This window comes from Leishmania infantum, chromosome 29, assembly GCF_000002875.2.
Source record: "Leishmania infantum JPCM5 genome chromosome 29".
In the NCBI taxonomy this organism is placed as follows: domain Eukaryota; phylum Euglenozoa; class Kinetoplastea; order Trypanosomatida; family Trypanosomatidae; genus Leishmania; species Leishmania infantum.
Window position 1 is genome coordinate 429,323 of NC_009413.2, and position 20,772 is coordinate 450,094.

General features: G+C 57.4%; 4 protein-coding genes across 4 annotated transcripts in view; all 4 read left to right on the forward strand.

Moving 5' to 3' along the window:
- The window catches only part of LINJ_29_1190 (conserved hypothetical protein), a gene marked incomplete at both ends in the record, with an annotated part of 1,083 nt that extends 604 nt beyond the window's left edge, over window positions 1-479 (forward strand). The window contains one exon of the mRNA XM_001466600.1: window positions 1-479. This exon is cut by the window's left edge and continues 604 nt beyond it. Within this exon, the coding sequence (XP_001466637.1) occupies window positions 1-479 (479 nt within the window).
- A 2,171-nt stretch (window positions 480-2,650) lies between these two features.
- LINJ_29_1200 (conserved hypothetical protein) lies at window positions 2,651-4,528 on the forward strand (the record flags this gene model as incomplete). Its single annotated transcript, XM_003392639.1, has 1 exon — window positions 2,651-4,528. The coding sequence occupies one exon, from the start codon at window positions 2,651-2,653 to the stop codon at window positions 4,526-4,528; it is 1,878 nt and encodes a 625-aa protein (XP_003392687.1).
- A 6,429-nt stretch (window positions 4,529-10,957) lies between these two features.
- On the forward strand, window positions 10,958-14,266 carry LINJ_29_1210 (conserved hypothetical protein; the record flags this gene model as incomplete). Its single annotated transcript, XM_001466601.1, has 1 exon — window positions 10,958-14,266. The coding sequence occupies one exon, from the start codon at window positions 10,958-10,960 to the stop codon at window positions 14,264-14,266; it is 3,309 nt and encodes a 1,102-aa protein (XP_001466638.1).
- A 4,448-nt stretch (window positions 14,267-18,714) lies between these two features.
- On the forward strand, window positions 18,715-19,830 carry LINJ_29_1220 (tryparedoxin-like protein; the record flags this gene model as incomplete). Its single annotated transcript, XM_001466602.1, has 1 exon — window positions 18,715-19,830. The coding sequence occupies one exon, from the start codon at window positions 18,715-18,717 to the stop codon at window positions 19,828-19,830; it is 1,116 nt and encodes a 371-aa protein (XP_001466639.1).
- Between the last annotated feature and the right edge of the window lie 942 nt (window positions 19,831-20,772).

The window sequence follows — 20,772 nt, forward strand, 5'->3', positions numbered from 1 at the left end:
ATGCCGACAAGCAGGGCAACTCGCACCTGCACTGGGCGATCCTGATCAACTGGGAAGACGTTGCCATGCGCTTTGTGGAGCTGGGAATCGATGTCAACATGGAGGACAACGAGCACACGGTGCCGCTGTACCTGTCTGTGCGGGCCGCCATGGTGCTGCTCACGAAAGAGCTCGTGCAGAAGACCGACGTCTTTCTCATCCAGACGTGCCCCTACCACAATGGCACGACGGTGCTGCCGGATCGAGTTGTGTGGCTGGACTTCGTGCCGGCGGCCGCCGACCCCTCGAAGCAGGAAGTCCTTCAGCTTCTGCAGGAGAAGTTGGACGAGGTAGTACGCAGCCTCAGCAGCGGCGCCGGCGGCGCCGTCAAGAGGAAGAAGAAGGCCGCACCAGCAGTGAAGCGCATGAAACTAGCACCCTCCGCCCCGGTGCGCACCCGCTCTCGTAGCCGCGCGCGCAGCAGCGCTGTGAGCAAGTAAGCAGATGGAGCGAATCTGCTCCATTGCACACGCAGTGACGCGCGCAAGTGTTTACTGGTATGATGTTTGTGGATGCCCGCGTACGTCTGAGTGCTTATAGAGCCGTAAAAGGCGGTGCACACACGCGTGGCAGGGAGACGGGTGCGCGTGGGGCAATCTGCCATGACCCGCTGCACGCGCGCGCGTGTGAAGACGGAATGGGCTCTTTTGGATGAAAAGGCTGATGCTCACTGACGGCTGATGATGTTGATGTAGTGCCACCTATTGTATTAGCGCGAGTTTCTGTGTGTGCGCGTACTTTTTTAGAAGCGGTGGCTACGACGGCCGCTGATCCGAGTCTGTGCGGATGGAGGGATTACAGTGGGCGTGAGGGGCGGAAGGGCGGGGGTTGAGCGAGGCGAAGAGGAGGCGTACGGGAATGAGGGGGATGTATGGTTGAGGAATTTTGGAAGCAACATAAAATAAAAGGGTCCGATGGAGAGGTCAGCGGCGCGTGAAACGCTGACCTTTGCCGCCATGCGTGCTGCCGCACCGATCTTAAGCAGTGCTGACCGTCGTCCCAGGTAGCTTCTCAGTACTCTCTTTGCTTCTTTCTTTTGCAGGTTCTTTTCCGGCTCGAAGCCTTTATCCTTTTCTTAAGGGTTCGTTGCCGGGGAGGGGCGTACGCATTCAACGCACTTTTCCACACCCGACTTCGCCACTGCCGCTGTGCTTTCTCTGCTGCTCTGGCTACTTCCGGCACTGTATCCGCTTCCCTCCTTTTCGACCACCCCTCACCTCTCGTACCTCCATCGTCGAGGTGATCTCGCTTTCTCTCCCTCTCTCTGCCTGCAGTTGCTTGCCGCCCCCGACGCTTCTCCCACCTGCATCCCTGCCTCATAGCGTTCTTTGAATTACCCCGTGTCTCAGAGTTTCTTCTGTCGTGTGTTGCGCTGCACTATTCGTCCCCCTTCTCATCACCTCTCTCTGCGCGTGGCATCTCTAAGTTCGATGTATTCCATAGCACTCCCGGTGTCTCTCCCCCCGGGAGCCGTTCCGAATTTTTTTCCGCCCCCCCCCCTCCTCTCCTTCCTTTTCCTTCCCTACCTTTTGCTATCATTACTTGAGCTATGCTTGGTGCCGTGGATGTAAAGCGCATAGCGAGTGCGTAGGTGTGAGTGCGTCGCGCGTGCCTTTGTTGGCCCCCATCGCTGTCCGATCACTGCTTCTCCTATCCTCCCCTCTGACGGCTTCGTGGGCGTTTGTACAAGCCGTGCACCCGCAAACAACCGACCACATTTTACAAAGAGTAACCAGCACAGGTATGCCGTCGTGCGAGAGGAGGGGGCGAACAAGGTCGAGCCTCTCTACCCCTTTCACGCGGCTACAATGCTGCCGCTGCACATTCGAAGAGGCGGCGGCCGACATTTTTTTTTTTCAGAACTTCCTCAAGCTGCCAGCGAATCCAGCGGCGGCAAAAAAGAGTTGCGGTACGGTACTCGCTTGTTCAGAAAATGAACGCGCCTCTCCGCCGTCTTGCCGGATATCCCCTCGGTGCAACAGAGGCTGGCACACAATGCGCATACGCTTTTCTTCGTTTTGCTGTGTATGCTTGCTTATGTTTTTTTTTTCTTCGGGGACTTTCCGTCGCCGCAATGTGTAGTAGGGCTGGGAGAGAGGGGGAGGGGCAGGTGGCGGTGCTGTCTGCGGCAACCTCCCGGCCGCCTCTTTCTCTCCCTCTCGGCCTTCCGTAGTCGTTGGACAGCAGAGACCGATACGCGACCATGCGCGCTTTCATCTGTTCCGCACCTTCCTCCTCCCTCCTCCCTCTTTCTGTTTGCGTCCGCTCCAGCAGCCATATCCTGACGTGGTGCCGTTGCCGGTTTCTGTCTTTTATGATCTCTCGCTGCGCACTCACACCACCACGCACCCACACGTGCTCTCTCACTTGGGTGTATGCACGTATAGCAGGCTCTAAGGTAACGCGCCTCTCGTCTCTCTCTCTCTCTGTTTTCCACCGCCTCCCTGAACTTCGTTCGTCTGCTGCTGTGTGGCTGAGGCTCTTCGCGTCCACGTGTCCGTGTTGACGTCGGTGCATAAAGGCGCAGAAGGCGGTTGTGCGCGCTCGCATCTGCTGTTCGCGCGCGCCGACTCAACTCCTTCCGGTATCACCCGCGGCTACTTAAAAGAGGATGGACTTTAACCCGATTAGCATTGAGGAGAGCGGCCACAGCCAGCGCCAGAACGGCGTGGCGAATGCGGTTGCCAGCGCGCGCGCCGCTAGCCGCGGTGATGCGGCTGGTCTGCTTAGCCAACACGCATCCTTCGGCGATGTGCTTCGGGCCTGCCGCAACGCCTTTTATTATCACACAAGTTGGTCGGTTCCCTACCCCGAGGTGCCTGCTGCCCCGATGCTGTACTACCCTGACGAGTACAAGCGCATGATTGAGTCGACCATGCCACTCGGTATCATGCAGTCCGAGCTGGACGCGATGCAGACGGGCCTCCTCGACAGCATTCCGCTGGCGTACTACCCGCTGGCACCGAATGCGCTGGATGAGGCACGACAGGCGTTGAGGCGCGCGGCGCTGCTGAAAAAGCGTGCGGCGGCTGCAGCAGAGGCGGACGACGCGGCGTCGTCTTCGTCCACGTCGGCAGCGAATGCGTCTGATCGCGCTCGCCCGCCGCATGGCCGCCTCGATCCCGGTGACGCAGAGATTGCTCGCATCGTGGTCGATGCGAACGAAATTCAGATTCGCAACCTGCCATCGCTCACACACGTGCAGCGGCCCCTGTACACGGATATCGGTTTGGTGCCGCAGGAGGAGCGGCACGCCGCACGTGTGGCACGCACACAGCCCACGGAGGCGAAGCCGCCGGACGCAGCGCTGACAACGGAAGAGGTGGAGCGCCAATGGCGTATTGATGTGCAGTTGTCCTTCGAGCAGGCCTCGCAGATCGACAGCGACTTTACGCGCTTCATCGGGGAGGTCGCGCACGCGAAGCTTGGCCTGGACAGAAGTAGCGCTTCGCATACGCGGCTGACGCGTGCACTGTGGGCTCTTCTCTTTCAAGACACGACGAAGCGGCAGCAGCGCAAGGTGTGGTACATGATCTGCCACTTCTCTTCCACATTTAGTGACGCCCCAGCGGCGGCCGAGACGGCGGTCGCGCAGCTGCTGCGCGAGACGGAGGCGCTGGGCTTGCCTCAGTACTCGACCAGCTGGCGCCCTCTGCTGATAGAGTACACGCGGGCCGTGAGCGACTACGCCGCAGCGCTCGCCGGTGGCGTGGAGCAGCGTCGAGAGAATCTGCAGTTCCACGACCGTGAGCTGGATCAACTGTACACGGGCAACGTGTACACCAACATCGAGCTTGATGGCAAGCTGGTCCGCACGAGCGCCGATCGTCTGAAGAACACCATTTACCCAGTGGAAGTGGTGCCGGTGTACCCCAGCGGGTACCAGCAGGCGGCCTCAATGGGAGCTGCCGTGCTGCGTCTCCACGACTCGGAGGAGCTCGACTTCCTTGCTGAGCGCGACGCCTCGCTGCACCACGTCATTCTGCCTGACGCGGTCTTGCCCAAGGCCGCCTCCTCCCGGCCGAACATGCTTGTCGGCGGCTGCAACCTCCTCGTCGCTGACGACGGGGACTTTGCGAATGTGCAGCTGGGCGCGACTCTGCGGTACAGCGTGTCGGCAGAAAACACCTACCAGTCCTTGCGCCAGGACCCGATGAACACAGCCAGCTACCTACTGCGGGTGGGGCAGGTGGCGACCAACGCCGCCGCCTCCCTCGGCGCCAACCACGATGGCCGCTACGTCATGTACGACCGTATCGGCCACCGCGATGTCTACCAGAAGACCAACAATACGGATACAAACGCTCTCTCGCGCTACGTGGTCATGTTCACCGATGCGCCAGCCGCTGCCGGGGCTTCTGAAGCAATTGCAGGTGCTAGCAATAGTCGTCGCGTCAACTGCGTGAAGCGGGAGCGTGAGGAGGCACCAGCTCCCGAGGCAGCAGCGGAGTCCTTGGAGCCTTTTGCACAGGTGCCGCGCACAGAATGATGGCAACAGAGGGAAGGTGGAGGCGATGGGAAGTGGCGTGGCGGGGGAGGAACGGAGGTCACTGCGATTGCTGAGGGACAGAGCCGACTCATTCCACATGCTGGCAGAATAGCACTCACGCCTCTTCGTGCTTGGCGGATGGAGTGGTGCGAGGGAGGCAATGGTGAATATGGAGAGTGACAACTCTGCTGTGATGAACGGCAACGTTGACGTGGGGAGCAGGTGAGGCGGGGGGGGAGGAGTGAGCTCGGTTTTCAGTTGCCTCTGCCCACTCTGTTGATCTTGTATGCGTAGGTGCGTCTGTCGCCGTTTGGTGAGTTTCGCACGATGCCACAAGTGCTCTTGCCCTCTGCCGCTCTTTGTTCTTTTTCTGTTGCCATGGTCGACTCTTTTATCTTTTCCTCGTAGGCGTTCATTCTCTGGTGTCGATCTTGTCGCCAATGGTGTGGTGTGGTATACCCTGTCTGCGGAGCAGCTGCGTCGGATGCGACAAATGGACTTCGGCACGCCTACGCAGGCGCACAGGGTTAGATGGCTGCTTTGGCACTCGTGTCTGCATGAATGCACGCGCGCGTGTGCTCGCCTCTGTGAGGGCGCCTCTGCGAGGCCACCCAACTCTTACATAGGGCAGCATGCATAGCTGTGCAGTAAAAGAGTAGTGAGTTTCATGCTTGCTCATGCCTGTGAAAGGACTTTGTCGCTAGCAGCCCCCCCTCCCCACTCGTCCTCAGCTTTCAATTGTATGCCTCAATCACGTGACTTGTACATCTTCGCGGATGATGGGGGGGAGGGGAGGGCGTTTCGTGGCTCTCCCTTATCATGTCTTCTCTCTGCGCATTTTCGCTGTCTCTCTCGTTCTTGGTGTGCGCCGGTGAGTGTGCGGGTGTCTGTATGCGTGTACTCATGCTTTATTCATCGGCACAGCGGGAGGGTGCCGATGAGGTCGCCGACGGACAGATTGCCTACTGGTAAGTAATCAGGCAATGAAGCGGGAAAGCAAGCAGGCGATCAAGAGGACGGAACACCGTGAAGGCGCCTACCACACGGTGGTGTGTGTGTGTGTGGGGGGTTCTATGATCAAAATACAGTGACGCGCCTTCGTCTTAGCTTGTTGTGACGGGGAGGAGCGAGAAATGGACTTGCTTGGGTGTTTGCGCTTCAGCGTCAAGTCGAGCGGAAAAGAATGATGCTGCTGCTTCCGCATCAACTCCGTTTGCGTGGCTGATGCATGTGTACGTGAATGTTGGTAGAGCAACCATGCCTCATGGCCTAGTGTGCCACTGCTACCTTCTGCGCGCTCTCCTTTTCGGAATGTGGACACCTCACCCTCATTCCCTTTTTCTCTCCCGCGCCATCGGCCCGCCTCTTCGCTCTTAGCGGCCTCCCCCACCACTCGTGCACACGGCGGGCTATGCAGCGCAGGCACCGCTGCCAACCGTCAACTGTCCGTTAAGCAATAAAAAAAAGAGGAGAAGCTGAAAATAACAACACGGAAGATACACCATTAGCCAGAATAACCGAATCCGCAGCAAGAGAGGAAGTCGACACCGCTGTTCTTTTTCTCCACGCCCCTACCCCTCTTCCCCTCAGGGCCGCTGACGTCACTGCCTCCCTCGCAACTCTCCAAGCGCATCGTCGAGACGCACGAGGGAACAGTCGTGGGGACAGAGAAAAAACAAGCGAACGAGCGAAAGAAGGCGAAGCGAAGCGAAAAAAGAAACGCAAGAGATATTAACAGAAACAAAAACAGACAGACACACGTATCACAGAGTCGCTGCGACACACGTGCAGCACAGTCGCCAACGTGGCCCTCTTTCGCACCCCCGTGGGACGCTGTGGCTAGCTGGAGTGTGCTTGTGTGTGTGTGTGTGAAGCTATCCAGAGAGGCGCGCGATTCTGTTTTACGCACCCGAACAGAGCCCCTGAACAAAAAAACAGACAGAAAGAACAGAGGCACGCTAACGTGTACGTATTCAGAAGGCCAGCATCCTAGCCCCCTCCACTTCCGCTTCACCCATTTTTCCTTGAGTCGATCCGCACTTGCTTCTTTCTTTCCTTTTAGCTGTTGGGCGCGTGTCTTTGTACGCACCTTCTGCGCATCTCTCTCTGCTTTTTTTTATTCACATTTTCTCGATTTCCTTTTTTGTTGGCCCTGAATCTCTCAGTCACAAAACGTGATTGACCCCCCGACCTACCCCTTCCCCCTCCTCTTCCTTCGTGCGCACACAGTCACACGCACCTACACACGCAGAGCTCGCAAAAAGGAAAGAGAACAGCGTCGGGACGCGGTAGTGGTGACTGTAGAAGTATAATCATCGGCAGCATTAAGCGCAGCGTGTACTTGACAAGCCACCCGGCGATTTGCAAGTCGCGCACGCGCTCTATCGGACTGCACTTTCTCGCGCGCTTTCACTATCACCCTTGCTCGCGTTGTTTACGGTGAAAAAGAGTGGTGAGACGCATTCTTTTCCTTTCTTCTCGCACACGGCAGGGTTGTCAAGCAAAACACCCGCACACTCCACCGAAGGCACAAACGCGCACACCTGCATTTGCCATTGCCGGTGCTTCGCGTTGTGCTGTGCCTGCTGCAGCGGACGTGATTTGTACGTCTTGTATACGAGATCATTTGGAATCTTGTCTACCTCTTACTCGCACTGCCCGACTCTGCGTGCCCGACTCTCATCCACCTACTGCTGCTGGAGTGCCTTCGTGCGACGACACACGTACAACTGCCGCCTTCCCTCTGTGCTCTTTCTCTATCTCGCCCACAGCTGCATCTGGCCGCCTAATTCTGTTCGCCCTTTTCTTTTTTTTTCGTTTTGGTCTTTCTGCTACACCCCTCCCCTCCCTCCTTTTTTCATTCTTCTCTCTTGACTCTTTCTCCCCCTCTCCCCTCGCATTTTCCATCTCTTCTTCTTGCGCTGCTCGCTCTCGCTTTTTTTTCTCGGTCGAGTTATACCTGACCAGCACCCCCGTCTCTCTCTAACTCGCCAACTTGTCTTTGTCTTGGCCTGCACCAGACTGGTTTCGGACGCCGGCAGAACGCACGAAGGAGGCGGCAGAGGAAGTGCAGACGCAGTTTCGAGTAGCGAGTAGGGGACTGAGTGACGACATCTGGGCAGAGACAAAGACACCGCCGCTCCGGCAAGAGGGTCAGCAGACGAAAAGAACAAGCGACGGGTAGGCAAAACCGAAGAAGATACCAGAGTGCAACAGGTAAACACGCCTTCTCAGTTCTCGTTGGAAGCAGGAAGCACGGGCACAAAACTCAGGGTACGTAAGCACGATCATACACGCACAAACGCCGACAGATAGAAGGTAACTTGTGCGGAAGTGTGCGTAGTGTGCGTTTTCTCCTCTTAAAAACTCAGTTCGCTCTGCTGCGAGGACGCAGACACCCTCGGTCTGCCTCCATCGTTCGCCTGCACTCGCTCTTGACGTGTGTTTTGTGAGTGCGGGCGGCTTTGTGCCGTTGTGTGCATGTGCGCGCGTGCGTGTGCGGTTCACCTTTCTCGCAACGTCATTTTTTTTTTTGCTTCTTGCGCCCCCTTCGTCATTCGCTGATTCCAGACCTCCGCGCTGGGGGAATCGATACGTTACACCTTTCTTCTGTGCACTGTGCATTGCTGGCCATACGCACAGCGGCAGGACGGGAGAAAAAACCGAATTAAGCAAACGTGGACACGTCCTCTGGCAGACTTTGCAGGATTTCGATAAGCGATACATACACACGCCACATCTCCAGCCACTCAGGGAAAGTGACGGAAATACGTCGACTACAACGAAGCAGCGTGGAAGTTGAAAAAAAAAGATAATTCTGCGAGAGAGGGAGAGGGGAGAGCGTCACCGTTCTCGAGCTTACACAACCAGAGAGCCCTCCGTTTTTCAAGAGGATACAGAGCCTCTCTTGCCATTATCACCAACACTACCAGAGAAGACTTCTATCTTTCACAGAGGCGTTTTTTGTTGTGATTTAACATTTATTTTTTCATTGATCTGCCATTTCTGTTTTCACGTCTGCGCGCGTGCGTTCTCTCTCTCTCTGCACTTCTTTGTGTGCTTACTCCACACAGACTGACGCGCACCACGCAAGCCCATACGCACACACCGTAAACCTGCCAGAACCGAAGTGAAGTGGATTTCTCACAGAGAACGCACTTGGAACCTATCCTCTTTCTTTACTTGTGTATCCTTAGAAGGACAGACGCGCTCAGCAAAACCACTTCACTAACTACACGACCCCTCTCCCCTTCTCAGCGTTATATCTCTATAGATATTCTGCACCACCCCTTTCCCTGCCTCATCTTCATCCCAACGTCGCGCTTGTCGATCTTTTCAGGCGATACGATAGGAGCCGTCTAATACCCCCTCCCCTTCCTTCCCCTCAAGTGCGCCTTCTTTTTTTTTCTGTATTTGTGTCTGTGCGCACCTCATCCTACCGCTAACGGAAACAAAAGAAGCCCATAAATCGAATCACCCTCACCGAAACTTGTGCCTGCATCACCTCGACCGATCTCTCTCCTCGAGGTACACAGGCCTTTGTCGTGGCACACCTAAACACATCCGGCGACGCCTTCATTCACCACCTCCCTCAGCTCCGACGTCTGCTCCCTCCTCCCCTGGGTGTCGCGCCGTTATTATATATATTTTCCTTTATATTTCTTCCTTCTCCGTCTTTGTGCGCCGCGCGCCAGCGCTGCCACACCATTTGCGTGTTTGCGGTCGCCTCTGCGTGCGCACTGGGTTTCTCACGCGTCGAGCAGCGCTCCGTTTGCACGCTCTGACGCACATCGTCGCAGCTCGAGCGAAGACACGGTTATCCAACGCAAAGAGCAGCGCGAGCAGGTCTTACGTCTCCCTTTCCCTCTGAAGCGTTGCATTCTTGAAAAAGTAAAACAGGGTCCCCCCTCCATTGCGTACCCCCTCTTTTATTATTATTATTAATCGTTGCGCATCAGCTTGCCGAGCGCGTGCTGGATTTCCTTCTTGGGTGCGAACAGTCGAAAGAAGCCAAAAAGAAGTTGGCGCTTACCTTTTCGCACGCATTTGGGTGCGTCTGTCTGCTTGTCGGTCGGCCGGTCTGCGCGTGTGTGTGCCTCTGTTCCGCACCTGGTAAAAAAGAAAAAAATACGTCATCTCTGTCTCCGCACTTTTTTTCCGTTGTGCGTCTCTTCCTGTTTTTCTTTTCTCACTTTTCCTTTCGGCTTGGAGAACTGAAAAAGGGGAGGAGGGAAGAGGTTGCTGATTTCATAGGCAAGCACACTCGGCCACTATCACTGCCGCCGCTTTAATCTTTTTTTTTGTTGTTCTGCCTTCCTGCTTTCCAGTGTCCGTGAAGGGAAGACAGGCCCGTTCAGCGCTCGGCTGTTGCCATCTCGATCGCTTTTGAATTTTTGCTTGTGCTCTCTCTGCTGCCGAGCGTCACAGCTCTCTCTCTCTTTCTGCGCGCGCGTCTGCGGACGGAGGTGCGTGCTTGCGTGCCGGTGCGGGTTCCTCATCTAAAGCAAATCGGGTGCCCCTGTTACTTCCGTGTGCTTTCCCGGCGTGTGTGCGTGCACGCGCTGGCGACTGCCTTCGCTTGAACGTGACGAAGAGGCCTTCCCATCCAGCGTACTTTCTCTGTCTCACTTGCTGTCGCGTGCAAGTGTGTACATCTGTGTCTCCGTGTATGCGCATCGGTGCCCTGTACCCCCCTTTTCCCCTATAGCTTCTACGCTTTCACAGCAGCGCGTAAGCGACAAGGAAACAAAAAAGAAAGCGGCCACGCCTTCGTGCCTGTGCTCATCAGCGGCCTCTTTTCGCTTGTCCACAACCGCCTGTGTCCCCTTCGTTTTTCGTTTTCGTGCTCTTCCCTAGTGTCCCAATACGCTTGTATTGGTTGTGTATATTGTTTTGTGCATTATTCGTTTTTTTTCCTTCTTTGCCCCCTTCCCCTCCCCGTTCCTCTCTTAGATCTTCACACACGCAAACTCCGCTGTCACCGTCGCCTCTCGCTCTGCATTCCCTTTTTCTTTTTGTGACCGCTTCTCCGTTTTCTTTTCTATTTCTAGCGTTCGTTACTTCGAACAGGCGCGCCCGGGGCTCCGTGTGCTTCTCGACCCTTTTCCTTGTTGACGGCGGAAATCGCTGCCTTTCTCCCTCTCTCTTGTCCGCCTTTGCAAGGGTGTTTATTCTCGCTTAACAGATCGCGGTGTGTCTGACCATTTCGTAGGAGCGGGCTTGCGCACAGCACAGAACGCGCTTTTCCTCCCTCTCTCTTTTTGCCACCCACATCTGAGCGCCATTTCTCGCTACGCGTCCGCACACAGAGCCCACTTGCGAACGCCGCAAGGCCTTGCACTGATGTCCGCTGGCGCATCCAGCCCGGGCACCTACGCCTACCCCTTTGTTCACATGGGCAATGACGCAGCAGGAAGCCAAGCAAGGATCATGAGTGGTAGCGCCGGCGCCGCTGACGCCATGCCCGCGGCAGAAAACGGCGTTGCTATCGCTGGTGTACAGCAGGGCTACTGCCGTAACTTCCGGCCTTTTGTGGTGAGCTACGGGCAGCCGTACAACGGCGGTGCTGGTGGCATGATCCAGAGCGGCGCTACCGCCTGCGGCAGCAGTTACCCTTCGTCTTTCAACTCTTTCGAGCTGCCAACAATCACGCCGCCGCTGCTACCTCAGCCCGACTTCTACGTCGCCGCAGCCGCGGCCCAAGCGAACGACTTCTACTACCACTCTTCTCAGCCTCGCTACGCCGATTCGCCGCTGACCTCGGCAGAGCTGTGCGGTGCCGGCACCCGCAGTGCCAGCCCCGTGATGGGGTACGGGGCGACACCTTCCATCGCCGGCATAAACGGGTATGGGTACACGGACCAAGCTGCCGGCTCCGTCTTCAGCAGCTGCAGCTTCAGCGGTTCCCGCTTTCCTCAATGGTATCTACCTCGCGGGTATTACTCCATTTCTTGCTCCAACGTCGTTGGCGGTAGCTGCGGCAGTGGCTATGGGTTGTACGCTGACTGCGCGAGCAGCGGCATTACGCCCACCTCAGTCTCGATGGGGCAGAACTCTGCGGAGGAGGAGATGCTCAGCAGCTCACATGGGCGGTCGCATTACGTCATGATGCCGCCGCCTCCGCCACGACTCTCGCCCCAGTCGAGCTCTGGCACGCTGGTCCCGTTTGCGCTGCCTCCGTCGTATGCGGCCACAGCCGCCGGAAATGATGCGCATGCGATCGGCGTGCCGCCCACATATCCGTCTGGCGTGATGGAGTTGCCGTCGTCGGCCTCCTTGTCAACCAGCTCGCCCGTGTCTAGGGCGGCGCGAGCCCCGCAGTTCCTGTCGTACGACGGCCGCGCCTACGACATTCCACCATGCAAGGCACATATCAGCAGCGCCGACGCCGCGGCTGCTGTGACGCAGTGCTCACTCGTGGCTTGCGCCCAGCATGGAGGCTACAGCCCGGTGGACGCCTCCCAGCCCATTCGCATGTCGACTCAGAAGTCGGGCACGCCGCATGACATGCATGCATATCCTCGCGCGACGTCTCCACTTACTCAGCGCCCCTTGCCGCACAGCCATCGGAGGAGCACCGGCGCTGCGTCAGAGCCGGTAGAGAGGTCCTGCTCGCCAGAGGAGAGCGCGCTGCTGGCCGACGTGCACGCGCGGCTGATGCAGCAGCACCGCTCCTCTCAGCTGCTCAAGGAGCGCTCCGCGGCGCAGAGGGCCGGTGTTAAGCCGCTGTCGCGCTCCGACCTCGCCGCTCCTGCAAAAGGTCCAGCCTCGGGGAAAAAAGTCGTCGCCAACGGCTCTAGCCACGAAGCTGCTTCTACCAGTAGTATGGCCGCCGAGGAGGCGGCGGTGGCGGCGCTGTCACCCATTCCACGGCTTCCCGCCGCAGGCGCTGTCGACGCCGAGGCATCTGACCAGTCGCTGTGGGGAGGCGACGAGGCGGCCGCGCAGGCCCCTACTCAGGATGCTCTGGATCGGTTGTTGACGGTGCCGGGTGTCGTATGGCGGCATGATCCGTATAGCCGCATCGTTCTGCCGCAGACCCAGGCCACCGTCGAGAGCGACGGCAGCGAGGCGACCAGCACATCGTGCTCCTCGCTGCCCGCCGGCAGCCCCTACGTCGCACGCGCCACCCTCGGTTTCTCTGACCGCGGCGACGCCAGGGCCAACGTCACGCAGCCGCCTCGCTCGCCAGACATCGCAGCGGGTGCGAACGGCAGCAGCAGCAACAGCGCCGACGGGGTGCGACCCAGCCCCCGTCGCCTGCCGACAAAGAAGGTATGTGTGCGTCATTACGTGAACGGTGACGGCGACTTGTCGCTCAGCCACGAGCACAGCGGAGTTGTCGGCGCACTTCTGAGTGTGAGGGAGGCAGCGCCCACCGCGACCGTCCCCGTTGCTCTCTTTGCGAGTGGTGCCTCCGCACCGCTCCGTCACTCGGCCTTTATGGACGATGATGACGACGGTGCCGCCCCAGCGGCCCCGCCGGAGACAGAACCGATAACTGTGCTCACGGTCACGGCCTCGGCGCCTGCGGAGCGTGGCAAGCCGTCGGTGCCGAAGCCGCGCTCGAAGCAGGTGGGCCTTCCTGCGCCGGCCAGAGGCGCAAAGGCGGGCGCCACCAAAGAAGACCCTGTCGTGTCCACCGATTCTTCGTCCTGCGTCTCGTGTGCGTCTGGGCACCTTAAAGCGTCGCACGTGGCGTCGCCATCGACACTCGATGCCGTAGTCCTGGCTGAAGCACCTGGTAAGGAGGACCTCTCGCCGGCCTCAGGCGTAGTCGGCGCCTCCGCTGATCCGGCTGCTGCGGCAGGGGTGTGGCCTGCGGTACGTCGTCCAGGCCCGTACTCTTCGCCCTTGGGCTTCAGCGCGGCCCGCTCCGCGTACCAGTCGGCGTCGAGGTGGGGGTGGCGGCCGCGCAGCGCGCGCGTGTACGCCCTGGCGCAGCTGGCGGAGATGGCCTCGACGAAAGAGGAACTGCTTGCTGCCGACCTGGCCGACCTTGACACAAGCTACCTTCTTGGCCTGTGGCAGAAGCTGGACTCTAGCGGCTGCTTCCGTGATGCACTGGAGCTCCGGCGGTGCGTGATCGGGCCTGGTAGCAACAGCTCCACCCGCGTACTGCGCCGCATGCTACCCCTCTCCCGCCGCCTGATGAACCGCCGGCGCGGTCTGGAGGTTGAGAGCGGCGACGGGCCGCGCTTTACCGTGTTGGACGAGTCGGAGATGAAGTACGTGTGCTTGCTGCAGCACCGCTTCCGCAAGAGTACCGCCGTCGCGTCAGAGCACTACGCCCCTGGTACGATGGTGGTCGTGGATGGAGACATGGGTGTCGACACCGGCATCGTCACGCTCTCCATGACGCGCGACGAGTACGAGGCCATGACAGATGTGCAGCGACGTGCCGCTCACCTCGTCGTACACCTGGAATTTTCGCTCGCCGCCTCCATCCACCGCGCCGCTCTGGCCGACGAGATCCTGATGCATGGTAACACGCAGCTTCCCCTCGAGGAGGCGACACTGGAGTTCCTTCGGTACCTGACTACGCAGCCGCACCTGTTTCAGAGCTGCCGTGTGGAGTGGATGCACTTTGTGGATGTGGAGTTCCAGGCGGACGGGCAGAAGCTCTATGTGCACTACACTTCCGATACCCCGGTGCGTTTTCTCGAGCTGGCCACGTTCCTCAACCACATCTTTCACTGTCGTATCTGGATGAAGGTTGTCAAGGAGGAGGACTGGTAAGTGCATGGTTGTGTCTGTGGCATGTATGTCTCTCTCGCGCTTCCCTACCCCACGGAACTCCTTCCTTCCTTCCTTCCTCCTCTCGCTGTTTCTGTGGTTTAACCACGTGTCAGCTGCCCCTCTTTTTTTTCTTATTGGAGGGGGGAGCTGTAGTTTTTGACTTTCACCCCTACCCCACCCTGTTGCGACGTGCGATTCAAGCGTGCACTCCCACGCAAACGCCGTCACGGTCGGTGCGCGTGGTCGACATCGGTTTTCTGTTTTTTTTTCTGTGGTGGTTTTCAACTTGTTTTTGTCGTTACTGCTGTCGTTGATTTCGTAGCTCTGTTCGTTACCATCCTTCTCCGTTTTTTCAAGCAATCTTTTCTTTTTTTTTTTTCGTCCTGGCGGGCGCCAGTTTCCGGACTCGCCAGCCCCGTCCCCATTTTCCACAACATGCCCTCGCCATGCTGCCCGAGTGCCAGAAGCTGCACAACGTTCGCCTCCTCCCACGCGAGGCGCACTCGATACATCGGCGTGCTTGTGCTTTTCTTTCTTGGAGTGCCGTTGTGCGTGCGTCTGCTTGTGTGCACGTGCGCATTACTTCCTTCGCTTTGGGTGGCCCGATGCCTTTCCCGTTGTGTGCTGCGTTGCTATTATTACGGTTACCCGCCCGCCCCTTCCGACCCCCTTTCTCCAGTCCGTTTGCAGTGCTCCTCTCTTTCCTTCTTTGTTTTTCTCTTCGAGTTGCTTCAACCTCTGCCACTTCTCGTCCTGTCCATGCACGTGCACATGCGTCGGTGTCTCCCACCTCTCTCTCTGCGTGCGGGATGTGCTCTTGGTGAGCAACATCGCCAGCGTCATCGACGTCGCTTTTCCTTTTCGCCCTCTGCTCTTTGTGTGTGTGCATGCACATATCCACACACACACACGCGTGCGGTATTTTTTTTTCTTTTTCTTTGGGAGGCTCAAGGCGTAGAGGGAAGGAAACCGTGCTAAGGCGAAGCAAGAGAAGCAACAAGGCTTCACAAACTCTTTATGGATTCGACTCTCCCGCTCTTCTCTCTCGCTTTTTAGTTGAGCGCTGAGACATGGTATGTGCCTGCGCGTGTGCCCGTCTTTTTGGATGCTTTCTTTCTGCGTCCCCCTTTCTTATACATGTATATATGTGCTCTTGATTGTTCATGGAAGGTTGTGGAGAGGGCTGTATCGCGCAGGAGAGAGAGACAAAATTGTTTGCTACTTACAGGCTTCTTTGAGCTTGTGTTGGTTGCTGTACTGCGGAGCCACACCCATCGAGGAAGCAGCCCGTACTAAATTGCGTACTGTGTGACTCTCACTCCTTCGAAGCCCACTTCTCTGCCCTGTGCCAGCAGAATGGGGGCATGCAACCTATCAAACACTTTTCTCCCGTACTTGTGATGCGGAATGATACATCTACGCACAGACACATACGCGTTCTCAACTGCAAGCGTTTCTTGCGTGTGTGCGTAGGCGAATACGTCTATGCCAGCGCGTGTCTACGTCAGGCACGCGCTTGGCGGCGTCGGAGGGAACAACACATTCACTCTGGAAGGAAAACAAAAAAGTGGAGGAAGCCATTACAATCCCCCTCTCCCCACATAAAGAAAAGGTATCGCAGTGGATGCTGCTGACATCATACTCTCGTGGCAGGTGAGCGACGGAGTGTGCTTGTGTGGCTTTCACGGCTCCGCAGGTAGTTTGGCTTGCTTCCTCCTCCTCTTATATAGTCAACGACGATTTGCTTTACACCGTGCACGTGCGCCTACGGGTACGCATATGCTTGATGTCGGTTAGCGGCTACTTTCTCTGTTTTTTTTTTTCACCGTGATACGTCTGTTGTTGAATGAAGTCATGCTTTGGTGGCGTCATGCGGTCCTCTGACCACGGCTTGCGAGAGCATTCACACAAATGGACACACGAGCTAGTCGACTTGCCGCGTGCTCTGGTATGCGTGCTTGTATTCGCTCCTCCCGCGGGCGCCATCGTCGCCGTCCCCCTCTCTCTTTCTTTCTTTGTATGTCTCCATCTCCTTTCGACCAGCACAGACACACGGCAAACTACCTACAGAAGGGGGCTCTAATACGAGCACCGTCCAGAAAGCGTAGCACGAAAAGACGAGGATGTAGCTCTCTCTCCCTCCCTCTCGATCTCTTCGTATGCGAGTGCTTCTGAAACCCCTCACCCTTTCCTGATGTAACTCATATCGACCTGTTAGTGTGCATGCGTGTGCGCTTGTGTGTCCTCTTTCCTCCCTTTCTCTGCCTGTCTTCTTCCTTTCGGGCTTGTCAAGCTGTTTGCTGCGTTTTGCTCTGCCTGTGTCTCATGCAGGCGCTGCGCACAAGGACAGCGGTAGCGTTCAAGCGTGCCTCTTTTCGACGCCTGCGTGCTTGTGTGTGTGTGTGTGTGCATGATTTCCTTTGGAGAGCCGACACAAATTACTGCTGGAGGGAGGCCTCTGCAGACTTCTAGTGAGTCTACACACTTTATGTGTTCTCCACTTCCCCGATGGCCATCAGCTCTACCTCTTCTTCCTCTCTTTGTTTTCTTCGCGCACGCACCTTCCACCAGTGGGCGCCCCTATCCCACTCCCCCTCGTATTTTTCCTGTCTTTTTTTTTTCAGTATTATGTGCTTCCTTTCTTTGCGCTAGTGCTGGAAAACACGCCATCTTGATTTATTCCTGCAAACCTGCCGCCACCCGCCTCTCTCCTCACGCAGACAAATATTCGCAGACACACTCACGCACGCAAGCACGTAGCCGGAAGTACGACTGCTCACCGACGAAGATAGAGTACATATGAGTCGAGAGAATTCAAAGTGTGGGGCGGAGGCAACAGTGAGTCGCTCCTGCATCCCTGGTGGCGCTGGTGCTTGCGAGGCGTGTCTTGTGGTGCGTGTGTGTGTGTGCACGTTGATGCGAGTGCTGTGGCGCAAGCTCGAGCTGTTCTTTCTTTTTCCGTGGCTGCATGCAACAGATAGGCTTGGCGCTTTTCTTTCTGTCCTCTTTCAGATGCCCTTCACTCTCCATTCTCTTGGCGAGTGCGCACGCGCGCGTTCGCGGCTCGCCTTCTTTTTCTTGTTGCACCTATGCTGACTCTTGCCTCTTGTATTGATCCTATTCCCAGAGGGCGCTGCCGCACATCGTTCCCTCCTCCTCTTTGCTCCCCCGTGTCCGTGTCTATCCAGCACCGTCCCTTTTCATTGCTTTCCGGTCCAGCCCTTTTCGTGCGGCATCTAGCGCTTTTCCCCTCCGTCTCTTTGCCGTACCTGTCGCCCTCGTTATGGGCCTGCGCGTGCGCCATGGATGGCGAACAGGGAGGGGGAGGGGGAGGGCACGAGAATCAAGGGAAGGACGAAAGAAGCAGAAAACAGTAAAGGACACCATACGTGGACTCTACGACAGACTGCATTGCGCGTGCCATACGAAGTAAGAGAGTCGAGCAAACACAAACGTGAAGAAAACGGTAACGAGAGAAAAAAAAACAGTTATGTGCCATTATGCATAGCATCTATCTATCTATGCGTACTCAGACAAAGGCAAACAGCCAACAACAGCAACAAAAAAGGAAAAGAAGAACACCGATCATGAATGCGACAGAGCGAACCGTCTCATGTGGAGGTGACGTCTCTCCCTCATGCTCTCTTCCCCCTTTTCTCCTCTCTCTCTCTTAGCGAGAAGCCTCTGGGGAGGGGGTGGTGCTGCCAGAGGGTGTTGTCTGTGTCTTTGTGCGAGTGCTTTACAGTCGCAAAACATGTGAGCGTCAGCCATGTCTCGCGTTGGTGGCTGCTTAGGCACACACACACACACACACACACGCACACAGCTACAGGTCAACGATTCGCCCGCAAAGGACGGTACGAATGGTGCCCCGATCGCTGCCTTCCTCTCGCTACCGCGCAGGTCAGGCAAAGCAAACGAAAGGGAAGGCAAACACGAGCGTCATCGTCTCTCGGCGCTACGCACGTGCGTCTCCCTTACACTTCCGCGCTCACTCTCCCTCTCCGTCTGGGAAATCCGCATTGCCTCGTCTCCGCCTATTGCTTTCTGCGTTCCACCACCATCATCGCACCCGACATCAAACCTGCACGTGCGCTCACATCACCATAATCACACGCGTAACCACGACTCGCGAGGGAACGAGCTGCCCAACACCACCATGAAGAGAAGAAGCCGACAAAGGAAGCAATAGCATTGCCTGAAGGCAATTAGGAAGGGCCGACCAGTCACCAGCCGACGAGGAGGCAAAGCAGCAGCAGGAACACAGTCGTGGATGGGGCGACGTTGCGGCATTCGTCGCCTTGGAAAGGTACGTGGGGAAAGCGGAAAACATAACAAAAACAAACAAGCAAAAAAAAAACGTACAACGCCACTCCGTTGCCTTCCAACAAATACACAGAGGCACGCGCTGGCACCCGACCGTCACACACAACTAAACACAGGCGTTCATGAACTACTTCGGTCAGTGGTCCAATCTAGAGCTGCTGCGCCAGGATGGTAGCAAGCGTCTGGCCGCAGACGTGCTCCGTGACGTGCCGTACGTCGTGCTGTTCTTTGGCGCCTCGTGGAGCCCCGAGTGCGATGCCTTCATAGATGTCATTGGCAACTTCTACGAGGCACATCACGAGGTAAAAGGGTTCGAGGTGGTGTACATCTCCCGCGACTATAGCCGTGCAGAGATGATGAAAAGCTTCTTGCTGAGTGAACGCGCCTCTGCGGCTGCGCAGAGGCGCGCGTATCAGGTGCGCAAGGAGGAGCGAGCGCACCGCCGTCTGAGCGCAGAGGATGGCCAAGAGGGAGAGAAAAAGCCGACCGTCGCGGCGGACGTGCAAGAAGGCGCGAATTGCCAACACCTCAATGGACAGGACACCAACAGCTTCTTGGAGCACCGCAAAGTTTCTTCGAGGAACAGCACCTCTCCCTCCTCCATACCTCCGCCGTTGAAGCGCGTGGCGGAGCTGACGGTCAACACCGCCGCGAGTGGTCTGGCCGGTGCCTCTGTCAATCCGCTGATGCCGTGCGGCCGGCGTGGCTTCTGGGCTGTGCCGTACGACCACGTCGGCTGCGTTGGCGTTCCCATTCTCTACCACCTTCGCGTCTTTACCTACCCTGGCGTGATTGTGTGCCGCAACAAGCGGTTCAGTGCGGACTTGAGACCTGCGCTACTACCACCTCTGCCTGCGGTCCACCAGGCACCAGCGGAGCACTCCTTGACTCTGCCGCCCGAGATTTGGCCGCCCGGGGGGTCAGAGACGCAGTCGGCGCAGCCGTCGCTCTCGTCGCCCATCGATCGCGCCAATGCACCGCAGAGACGGCAGAAGACACCGATGGTGGCGCGGCCCGAGTGCTACCCCGACGTGGTCACCATTGCCGGTCGCTTCATGATTGAGCGGGATCCCAGCGGGGAGGACTTCCCGTGGGACAGGATGAACGCAAAGACCCGTTTGGCAGCGCTGGTGTTCTTTGTGATTGTGGCGGTGCTCACCGTGACAGTTCTCTCGTGGGCGCTTCCGATCTCTCAGTTTAAGCGGCGGACGGCTTTGAAGGCACCGGCAGAGCTGTAGCGTTCGCACACACGCACGCCAAGCAGGCCGGCGTGACAGGGAAGAGGATGGGGCGGGGTTGAAGCTTCCATCTACAGTTAGAGAGGTGGTCTCTTTCGCTCCCTCTCGCCCTCCCCCCTCTTGCTCGTGTCAGTGCGGTCGTTGCCGTGGCCAGGCCGCTGTGCCTCCAGGCGCAGACATCTTCCGTTTCCTTTCGTTCGCCCCTCCTTTTTCGTTTTTGTTTTGATCTCTGCATCTCTCTCCCTGTGTGTGCGTGCCCGTGCCCTTCATCTTCGCGGTTGAGGGCTACGCCGCGCCGCACGTAACTATGGGAAAGAGGAGGAAGGAGATATAAGTAGCGCCCCGCGGATCTGCGCAGAGCATCCGTGCGTATGCGCGACTGAGTGTGAGAGGCAGATGGCCACCGCAGACACTTCGCCCGTGTCCTTTCCTCCCCGTTTCTCCCGCTTCACTCCTCTCTACGCTTGCCATCGCCGCTGCTGCTGGTGACGGCCGCTGTGATTGGGTGGGGTGTGGGACGGGGGAGGAGGGGGCCCTTCGGCCTGCATTCAGCGCATGACAGAGTTCACGCTCGCTAACATAGACACAAACCACTCCGATGTACTTCGTGACCGCCGACTGGAAATCCACGTGCGCACGCATATACGGTTGTGAGTGTATACACATGAATCTCTCTCGAGAGTGACCACCGGATCTTTGTTTTGCTCAGTGGTGTTACGGTATGCGCGAGCATTACCAGATTGGAGTGGCCAACCGCATCATGTGATTCTCGACAGGGTGTTCTCCTTTCCCCCTCGCTCTCTGGCTCTGACGTCACGATCCTTCACTCCTGCTTGACCTTCACTTCTCCATTACTTCCTTTCTCTGGCTACATGCTGTGAGTGGATTCTATGCGGCGATGTATGTACATAAGTGTGTGTGTGCGTTCCACTATCGCCCTCT